Below are 11,150 nucleotides of genomic sequence, written 5' to 3' on the forward strand. Positions count from 1 at the left end.
ACACGCTGGACCCAGGAGCGGTCGCATGGAAACGCACCCAGGGCTCAAAGTCCCTGTTCAAGTGTTGGTCCCCAGAACAAGTGAGAAGTGTTGCAGAGCTGTGCTGATTCCTAGAGGGTAGGGACTGATCTTGAAGGCTAGACCTCCCACACCAGAGCACAGGACTGGTGCAGAGGAGACAGCCATGCCCAGGAAATGCTTCCTGTATCCCAGTGCTCACCTCACTTTCCTCAGAGACCCCCTATACAGGAGGGCCAGACAGCCTCATATGCTGTTCTGCCTCTGCTCTGCAAGCCAATGAGCACTTCAACGAGATGAGAAACTACACCTGAGTATTGGAGCCCGCCATCCCATTTTACAGATGGAGAGACTGAGGCTCAGGAAGGCTCCATGGTCTCATGGGAGGTTAGGGGCCGAAGAGCCACTAGACTTCACATCTCCACACCCCACCACCACCCCCATCCAGTGTTCTTTTAAAAAAGAATATGTATTCCGTGCTAAATTATGTTCTTTATTATTTGTAGAATTTTAAGTTAAAACAAATGATCTACCAACAGAGCACATTACTGAAAAGTAAAAATCCCACATGTAATTCTGGCATTCCCCCTGAGCCATCTCCACAGTCTTGTTTCCTGCTAACCCCTGGCCATTCACAAATACACTTTATCTACCTGTAGTCACAATTTACATGAAATTTTGTTTTCTGCCTTTGTACTTAACAATCTTTTTTTAAAACATAGACACATGATTTCAGATGGTGGGATGTGTTTTACAGTGGGATGTTTTGGTCTGGCCTTCGAGGTAACCTTGTAGACACCTGCCCCACCCTGTCTCCTGGGCCCTGGTGTAATTTTCCTTCTTGAGGTTCTTTGTAGAATTGGTACTGCTCTTGTGCAGACTCTCAGGGCCTCTGTTCTGTCTTTGCTATTCTCTGTTGAGCATCTCCATGCCCAAAGTCAGGGTAGGGAACCGGGGCAGGAGCACGTAGGTACTAAGTAATCACCATGAGTCAAGACTCTCTGTTGGGTATCTTAACCCTTTATCTCGTTGAATCTCATAAAAACCTGCATTAATAGCCCCTATTTTACAGATGAACAGACTGAGGCTCAGAGAGGGAGGTGGTAACTCAGCCAAGGTCACACCCTTGTTAAACAGCACAGTCAGGACTCAAACCTACTCCCCAGCAAGGGTCTTTCCCACTATGCCATGGTCCCATCCACAGAGCCCGCGGCTACAAAGGGAAATGAGTCTCTCCCCAGCACCCCCTAACACACCATTCCCTACCCAGGGCTGGACCTTGGATCCTCACACTCTTAGGCACCAGGTAATGACCCTGACCCCCTTCTCAGGATGTAGGATTCCACACCAGCCAGACTTTCTCTCAGCCTGATCACATCTCCTGGCACCTGCCCAGCCCAGAGGAAGGCCGAGGTTGGGGGGATTGAAGCCCACCCTGCCCTGCAGGCTGAAGGGGACAGTTTCAGGAGCTGGTCTGGTAGAAGGTGTCTCCAGCCTGGAACACGGGGCTGGACGAGGTGAGCTGCAGCTCATTGGCATGTGGGAGTTGGCATGACGGGAGTTTTGACTTTTGCCCCTGCAGAGCTAGCCGCAGAGAACTGGGTCGGGGAATGAGGTGACTCTCAGGGTCTCTCAGCCTGCCTTCCCCCCACTCAGAGTGCACTCCCCCAGCCAGGAGTGTTTGGCTTTGTTGGAGGAGAGACCACAGCTCTAACAAAGGCCTGGCTGGGTCTCTGGGGAGACGGCGCCTGCCAGGCCCTCATCCCACCCCACATTCCAGAGCCGGCCAGCGAAGTTGGCTCTTGGAGGCGACTAAGTCATTGCTGAGCCGAGATCTAATCACAGGATGGGGCTTTTGGCTGTTTCTTTTCCTGGGGGAGCAGGTGTGAGGTGTTGTCATGAGATGGAGCAGGGCTACAATGGTCTGGGGGGCTGAGCTGGACAGAGAATCAGGCCCCACGCCTGCTCCAGAGAACTCAGCCTCCAAAGCTGCCCACCCCTCACGCACCAACATGGGAGTGGAATCTGGGTGAAATGCGTGGTGTAAGGGCAGGGAGAGCCCTGCTGTCCAGGCTCAGCAGCTTCAAACCCTTCTGGTGTTCGTGGGTCACTCTCGTTTCCCCCTTTCCTCCATCCCCAACCAAAACTAACCCCAAAAGCAAGGGGAGCAGAAGGAGGAGAAATGAACAAACACTTGAGGAGTGGCCCCTGGGTGCCAGGTCCTGTGTTGGCACTTCACATCCTTTATCTTACTTCATCTTCTTAACAACTCTCAGATGGGGGTACTGTTATTACTCCCATGTTACAGATGAGGAAACGGGCTCAGAGTTCTTGTTGTCGTTTTTTCTATTTCCCTATATGCAAGCTGTTTACCAAGCTCTTCCTTTCTTCCTAAGAAATGTCCCACAAACGAACAACTTTACTTTCTGTTTCTACCACCGGCATGGTGTCCACATCCCCTCCTGCTTGAATCAATACCAACTGATTAACCAATTAACCGATCAATTACGCAGCCTCTCTTAGCCCCTCAGCCTACACTTTCTCCTTCTCCTGGCCCTTCATCCAGCTGCTAGATGATCCTTATACACAGCTGTTACCACCAGTCACCCTTGCCTGCTCCGTTGTCTGGTAACCACCGACTCTAGGCCTGAGCTTCTCAAACCTTAACATGCTCTTGAATCACTTGGGGGTCTTGTTAAAGTACAGATCCTCTGCTGGGTACCTTCATGCAACAGATCACTGAATCTCATAATGGCCTTAAATTAATAGCCTGTTTTACAGAAGAACAGGCGGAGACCCAGAGAGATTACCCAACGTCTGGAATGGAGCCAGAGATCCTACATTTCTAGTAAGATCCCAGATGGTGCAGAGGCTGCTGGTTCGTGGTGGTCCACACTTCTAGACTAAACTCTCCTGCTGAGTTATTTTTTTCTTTAATTTTTACTTTTATAATTTTTTTTTTTTTTTGCGGTACGCGGGCCTCTCACTGCTGTGGCCCCTCCCGCTGCGGAGCACAGGCTCCGGACGCACAGGCCCAGCGGCCATGGCTCACGGGCCCAGCCGCTCCGCGGCATGTGGGATCCCCCTGGACTGGGGCACGAACCCGCGTCCCCTGCATCGGCAGGCAGACTCCCAACCACTGCGCCACCAGGGAAGCCCCTTTTCTTTAATTTTTAAACAGCAAATATATTTACCATGGTTTGAAAATTAGAAACTGTAAAAAGGTGTTCAGTGAAAATTCTCCCTCCCACTCCATTTGCCCAGTTCCCCGCACTTCCCCCCAGTAACTACTTTTACTAGTTTCTTATGTATCTTTCCATAGTTTCTCTGTGCAAATACAAGCAAATATGATCACACTTATCCTGCCCCAAATGGTAACACGCACACACACACACAAACACACACAGACACGGTTTTGTTAACAGTTTTATCTTGTAGATAACTGGACACAGTCGGCTGACTCATTTATTTTTAGAGTTGCATTATTATTCCATTGTGTGAATATGCCATAATTCATTTAACCAGTCATTGTTAGCTGGACAATCTGGGTTGTTTCCGATTTTACCAGCTGGTCTTTTTAAGCCCATCATACCCTGGCCAACCTTGCTGTGACCTCCCTACCATCCCCCAATTCCCAGCTCCACTATCTAAGTCCCTGCAAAAGTTTTTGCTCCTCCTACATGCCCCTGCCCCGCCCTGATCCTCCAGCCCACCCTGATCGCTCCTCCTTTTGTTAGTCTCCCCCTCATTATTTGCCTCCCCACCCTTCATCTCTCCATGTGTCTCTCCCTGTCTCCCCAAATAGACTAAAGCAACTTGAACTCAGAAACCATGTCTTTGATTTCTCTGGATCTTTCACAGCCCAGAGCTGGGCACACAGTGGTTCTCAAGAATATTAATTATATGGTGGAAGTTGTACATGAATGGAGCCACTGGATGGTGGCTCTGCTGGGGGTGGTTCAGGGTTAAGAGCTCAGGAGCAACCCAAGGTGGGAGGGACCTCGTACCTCAGAGGTCTCCTAGAAGGAAGCCCCTATCTCATGCCTGAGTGTCTTGAGCACTCCCCTCCTCTGAATTCCTGTTGTGTGTGTATTAGTGACAGCAGTCACTGTTCTGTACTTGGTCTTCATGGTCCGCCACCTTAAATCATGTAAACCCAGCTTCCTGATGAGACCCTAAGATCCTCCATGGTAGAAATAAGACTTCTATAATTCTCTTCTATCCCCAGTTATCACAAACCCTGAGCACGGCACCAGGCAACTGGGACAGCCTCCACAAATACTCCTTGAATGAACAGGAGTGCCACGGGAGTGGGTGGGGTAGGACAAGGTTGACCACAGGCGTGTCACCAACCAAGAACATTTGGGAAACACGAGTGTTTTTAAAGATGCTCTGTCCCCCAATCTGTTCCTCAGTCCCTCCCCTCCTGGTGGGAAAACAATGACCTCACAGCCACAAGACTTGAGGGCCCTTCTCATCCTGTCCCTTGACACTGGGGGGACTTTTCAAAAATGTTACTGTCATGAAAAACGAACAAAAGCAGGGGACTTCCCTAAATTAAGAGATTAAAGGAACATGACGAGCAAATGCAATCTGTGAACCTTGATTGGACTGTGGACTGGAAAAAAATCAAAAACTAAAATGACATCTTGGGGGGATAATTGGGAAATTTTTAATGTGGAGTATATTTCAGATGTTAGTGTATCGATGTTAAATTTATTGAGTGTGATAACTATATTGAGGTCATTTAGGAGAATGTCCTTATTCTTAGGCAATGGATACTGAAGTAGTGGTGGGTGTGGGGAGATGTGCCATGGTATCCACACCTTTCAACTGTCAGTAAAAAGAAAATGAAAAGTGTGTGTGGTGTGTGTGTGTGTGTGAGTACAGGTGGTCATTTTACTCGTCTTTCAGATGTTTCAGGATGAAAAGTTGAAGGGAAAATATCTGGTACAAAGAGCAGTGTCACCCCAACTGTCTGAGAGAAAGAGGAGGAGAAATGCAGCGGGGGTTCTGATTGGGTAGCTCAGGGGAAACACTCTATCTGTGACTTGATCGCCCCCCACCCAGCCTTCCACCCCTGCTGCCCAGAAAGCATCCAAATCTACCCCCTTGGACTGACTCTCCCCTACTCTCTGCATCTTTCACACAGTCTCCCGGGTCCTCATCTGATGGGACCTCCCCTGGTGGACGGCCACCCCCAGCCTAGCTAGTATAGAACTGGAAGCAATTTAAAGGTTCACAGCTCATCTCCCTGGAGAATGAACTGAACCTCTGTGGGCTTGACCCACCTGGAGTTTTTAGAAATTACATCCACTTAGAGGATGAAAGGGACCCCTTGTACACCGTTGGTGGGAATGTAAACTGGTGCAGCCACTATGGAAAACAGTACGGAGGGTCCTCAAAAAAATAAAAATAGAACTACTATATGATCCAGCAATTCCACTCCTGGGTATATATCCGAAGAAAATGAAAAAACTAATTCAAAAGATACATGCACCCCAATGTTCACAGCAGCATTATTTACAATAGCCAAGATATGGAGGCAAGCTAAGTGTCTATCAACAGATGAATGGATACAGAAGATATCTCATTTATATATATACATATAAATGTGTATATACATATACACACACACACAATGGAATACTACTCAGCCATAAAAAGAATGAAATCCTACCATCTGCAACAACATGGATGGGCCCAGAGGGTATTATTCTTATTAAAATAAGTCAGACAGAGAAAGCAAATACTGAATGCTAACACTTATTTGTGGAATCTAAAAAATAAACTGAATGAATATAACACAACAGAAACAGACTCACAGATATAGAGAACAAACTAGTGGAGGTGGGGAGAAGGAAGGAAAGAAGGACAAAACAGGGGTAGAGAATTAAGAGGCACAAACTACTATGTATAAAATAAAAAATCTACAAGGACATATTGTGCAGCCCAGGGAATATAGCCAATATTTTATGATAACTTTAAATGGTATATAATCTATAAAAATATTAAATCACTATGTTGTACACCTGAAACTAATATAATGTTGTAAGTCAACTATATTTCTAGTTAGATTTGGATGCTTTCTGGGCAGCAGGAGTGGAAGGCTGGGTGGGGGGCGATCCAGTCACAGATAGAGTGTTTCCCCTGAGCTACCCAATCAGAACCCCCGCTGCATTTCTCCTCCTCTTTCTCCCAGACAGTTGGGGTGGCACTGCTCTTTGTACCAGATATTTTCCCTTCAACTTTTCATCCTGAAACATCTGAAAGACTAGTAAAATATATATTCACTTAGCTTCACAGAGAAAAGAAAAAGAATTTGGTGTTTAAAAAAAAATGCCAAGATTTAGTCATCCTACATGCTCTTTGGAGCTCTGTCAATGAGGATACTTTCCGCCCTAGTCATCAGATCGGGACATTAGTTTTTTGCTTTTTTAGTTTTTTTATTTATTGCTTTTACCTTTTTTTCTTATGGGCATTTCCTTACAGGCATGGAAGATGCCTGGCCCACATTTCTGAGGGCCCCTAGAACCCTTCAGCGCGCGCGCTGTGTCCAGCCACTTCCCCAGTGCTGGGCGCAAGAGTCGTTTCCGAAGTTCCGGATCGACGTGGTCACACACCTCCTGAGAAGCTGGGAACTGGCCTGCCCCCTCCCTTCCCCGGGGGACGAGGGGTGGAGGAGGGGGGCCGGGAGGCGACCCGGGGGAGGGGGCGGGTCGTCTCCGCCGCTGGGCGTGGGCTGGGCGAGGTCCCTGGCCCACCGGGCCCCGCCAACAATGGCCAGTTGTGGAAGGAGGCGGCAGGAATGCGGCCGGGGGAGTCGGGCGGCGGGCCGGCGGGGCGGCGGCGGCGGCGGCGGCAGCCGCGGGGCGGGGCCGGGTCGCAGCCGCAGCCTCTTACCTGTCCAGGTAGCTCGCATTTCCCGGCGAGCGGCGGCGCCCGCAGCACCTGTCTCCCGGTGCGTGGGCGGGGAGGACGGCGCGGGGCCATGGCCTGGTAGAGGCCCCTGGGGAGACGGTGAGGAGTCCAGTCCGGAGCAGGGCAGGAGGCGGAGGGACGGTCCTCCCCGGCGCCTGCTCGGCCGGCGGCAGCATGAAAAAGAACCCGACGGTGCAGGGCACCTTCAGCAAACTCTTCGGCAAGAAGCACGCCAACCCTCCCGCCACCTCCCTCTACGCCACCAACCCCCCCTGGATTTTCACCCAGGAGGCCCCGGAGGAGGGGACCCGGGACTTCGGTGAGTGTGCCCCGGAGCCGGAGGGCGCAGGGCTGCCGGGCGGTCCCCCCACCCCGGGGGCGACCTCCCTCCCGGGACTCCGGGCGATCCGCGGCCTCCAGGGCGGGAGACGCGGCAGCGCAGAGGGGAAGGAACGCGTTTGAACCTGTGTGCTGGCTGGGCAGGAGCCTCCGGCGAGAGAGGTGTCTCTGGGAAAGGGAAGGAGGGGCCCCTCTCCACAGCGAGGTCGGAGACCTTCGAGGGGGTCCCCGCATCTGATCTTAGTCCCTCTTCCGAGGTGTTTATTTTCCCTCCTCTGTGAAAGTTATATTTGCGTTATTGTTGCCAGAAAGGCTTCCCGCGGTTTGCAGTGCCCTCCCTCACCCTTCCCCCAGCAGTACTGTTGAGTACAAAGTGTTCCCCTGGATCTGAGGACTTGAGGGTGGTCCTTTCAACCCCCCACTCTTTCCGCTTCCGCCGTCCCCCCACCCCCATTTCCCAGCCCTGCTTCGCCTGGCCCGGGGTCACAGGCAGAGAGGGAGCTGCTATCTGCGTGCCCACACACTTGGCTCTGCCCTGGGGAGGCCCAGGAAAAATCCACAGGAGCCACTGCTAGCAGGATACCAGCCTGTGCCAGACACCAAGTCACTTACTGGGGTCACAGGCTCTTGTCAGGTCAGAGGGAGAAGCCCCAGACCCGACAGGGGAGGCTGAGGAAGCCCCTCCTGACTGCCAGCCGCCCCTGGCCCCTGCGTCAGGGTGGTGTGTCTGCAGGCATCTGAAAACACCATGCCCACCCTGCCTTTAAAGGGGTTCTGCCTGTGGGTCACCTTCTCACTGCATCTTTCTGCAGTTTGTACCCTATATAACTGAGGGGGAATCCAGGGGGTGGGGACAGGAATTCACTTCTTGTGTATGATCTGAGCTTCTGGGCCCAAGGAGGGTCACCCATCACTGCTTTACCTCACCTGCCTTCATTGTCACCCCATTACCTTCACTGACCTTTATGGCCACTGTGTGGGGACCCACAGAGGATGTTACAGCCTCAACCCCTGCTATTGGATTCACTTCAGCACCCAAGTTGTCACAGTTGGGACACAAGGCACCCTGACAGGAGCAGGGCAAACAAGACGTTGCCTCTCTCTGGCCCAAGGATCTCAGACCAGCTGGTGAACAGAGCTGACCGAATGCTGTTTAGCCCTTTCTGAGTCTTTGCTATAAAAGAGTAAGTGCAAAAGGAACAGAGAGAGATGACCTCTGATTGGAACTAGCATGTGAGCTGAGAGGGAAGGGCACCCAGCACTGCGAGAGCAAACAGCAGGAGCAAAGCCTACGAGGGCCAGGGTGGCTTGGAGGCAGGGTTTAGGACCTTAACAAACACACATGTCCTGCCAAGTACAACTCTTTGAGGCCTAAACGCCTCTCCTCGCCTGGGTCCCGAACGTTTATCGACCCCTTCTTAGGTGCAACGTACCGTTCTAAAGTCCTTGTGTTGTTGACTTGTTGAATCCTAGCCTATGATCCTGTTTGACAGATGAGGCAACCAAGGCACAGCGAGGTTAAGTAACACGCCCAAGATCACACAGCTTTAAATGACGGAGCCAGGGTTTTCTCAAGTGTCCAGTTCACTGATTTTTTTAGTAGAGTTGTCAAGTTGCGTAGCCGTCAGTGCAGTTCAGCTTTGGGACGTTTCCATTACCCCACAGCTTCCCTCATGATGCACAGCCAATATTTGAACCCAGGCAGTGGGGCTCCAGAGACCACACTCTTAGCCGGCTTGCAGAGCGGACTTTGTGGAAGGTAATCAAGGGGGAATTTGACTGGAGGGGCATCTGCTTGAGAACACCTCCCCCCTCACCCCCCCCAACTCCTTCCCCAAGGGGAATGCCTTACACACTTCTGTACATTTTTGCCTTACATACTTCTCTATGTTTTTGCCTGCACTGAACAGACTGCAGGTGGGGTTCAGTCCCTCCAGTAGAGAGATGCAGGTATGGTGCCCTGTCGCCTCTAGCCAACTGCTGCCTCCACCAGCAGGGCTGGAGCCCAGGGAGGCACCTCCTCCCGTTCCCCAGGGCAGGGCTGAGTCTCCATCTGACTCAGCCTGGTTGCACCACATGGAGGGGTGGGAAGCAATGTGCACCCAGCAGGATGGCTCTCCAGTGTTTCTGGGCTGTTCCTCAGGGTGCCAGTGGGTGTAGCAGAGGTCTTCCTGCTGAACAGGACATGTGCTCGGAGTTGGGGAGGGGAAGGACCAGTGTTGGGGATTCTGGGATGTGATGAAGATCCCAGACCTGTTTTGGAGTCCACCTCTGTCAATAAGTGGGGGCCTAGCCACTCTCTGGGCCAGTTTTTTTCTTCTGTTAAATGGGGCTGGTGTCCAGACTGCTTACAGAATGACTGCTTGAGGTTGGTATATGACAGTGCTTTGAAGAGCATTAAAAGGAAAAACACTAAAACAAGGATTGGCAAATTATGGCCCATGGCCTGTTTTTGTAAATAAAGTTTTATTAGAACACAGTCAGCCATGCCCATCATTTGCATATCATCTGTGGTTGCTTTCATGCTACTAAGGGCAGAGTTGAGTCACAGCAGCAGAGACAGTATGGCTCACAAAGCCAAAAATATTTCCTAGCTGGCCCTTTACAGAAAAAATCTGTCGACTCCTGCAATGATTTATTATTATCAGGGCATTTCCAACTCTGAGCACTTCCTGCTTCAGTTCCTGTAGCTGAGGCATGTAGAGGCCATGATAAGAGCTCAAAGGGGTTGGGATTAGTTTCATAGGGTCCCTGAGTCTGTGAAATTCTCTGAGATGCTGGCGGTATCCAGCCCTTGGAGAATAGCTGGTAGGATGGAGGGGGAAGAATCAGTGTGGGAGTGTGTAAGGGAATTAAGGAGTAACCACTTGCTCTGTGGCTACAGTCATGTAAAAATCTGTTTGCACAAGGGTAGGCTGGGTGCAGCAGGTAAAATGCAAACAGTCATGTGAAGGTGGTGACAGGTAAATTTTTCTTTACAGGATTTCCCTAACATTTATCCAGTAACTATTAGAAGGGCTTCACTTAATGCAATTGCAATCCTAATTAAGCCTCCTGTGAGCCCACACAAGGGTCTTAAAAGGCTACACAATTGCTTTTAAAGTACGTGAGAAAGCAGAGATGTGGATCTTTACAAATCTCAGGATAAGGGACTTGCTGCAGCCCGAGACAAGGCTGCTAGTCACTCAGGACTCCTCCCTTGCCTCTTGGGTTAGTTGAGCCAAGCTTCTTTATCTACCACCACCCCACCCCACCAATAGGATGCCCTGATTGCTGGGGGCCCTTCTTTCTTGTTCCTCCAAAATGTAAATCACCTTCCTCCCAACCACCTAGAACACTTATTTAAAATGCAGATCCAGGGGGCCCACCTGGGGTACATGAAGTCAGAATCACTGGACTAGGACCCAGATTCTGGACTTTTCACCAGCTCCTGGGTGATTCTTTTATATGGGAATATTTGAGAATCCTGGGGTTTCCTTCCCCAGATGGAGCTGGGCCATTCTCTTTCCCCTGAGGACTTTTTGCAGTTCTAAATAAATATATAGGGACTGTCCCAGCTCCTTATCCAGGAGAACCCCAGTGCTCCCTAAGGTGGCTACTGGTTCTGGTATTCCTGCTCCTGGGGTCCCCTGCCCTGGTGTCTCAGGCCAGGCTAACAGGTAGGAAGCCATGAACCCCAGGGGCTGAGCACATATTTCTGGCCAGGGACAGGCTGGCACCAGCCTACCGAAAGGAAAGCTGACCTGTGCATGGCAGGGGTGTGAAGGAGATTTTTGTTTACTCCCGTCCCCTGGAGGTGTGCTGTGGTTTGCTTGCAGCTCAGCACACACACACACACACACACACACACACACACACACACACACACACAC

General features: G+C 50.9%; 1 protein-coding gene across 1 annotated transcript in view; it reads left to right on the forward strand.

The window, feature by feature from the left end:
• Positions 1-6,939: 6,939 nt before the first annotated feature.
• CUNH6orf132 (chromosome unknown C6orf132 homolog) overlaps positions 6,940-11,150 on the forward strand; it is a 25,805-nt gene continuing 21,594 nt past the window's right edge. The window contains exon 1 of the mRNA XM_029241572.1: positions 6,940-7,258. Coding sequence (XP_029097405.1) covers positions 7,114-7,258 — 145 coding nt within the window. The 5' untranslated portion in view covers positions 6,940-7,113. The remainder of the gene's footprint in view (positions 7,259-11,150) is intronic.

This window comes from Monodon monoceros, unplaced genomic scaffold (genome assembly GCF_005190385.1).
Source record: "Monodon monoceros isolate NGI ecotype Baffin Bay Population unplaced genomic scaffold, NGI_Narwhal_1 Super_Scaffold_3, whole genome shotgun sequence".
NCBI classification, from domain to species: Eukaryota; Metazoa; Chordata; class Mammalia; order Artiodactyla; family Monodontidae; genus Monodon; species Monodon monoceros.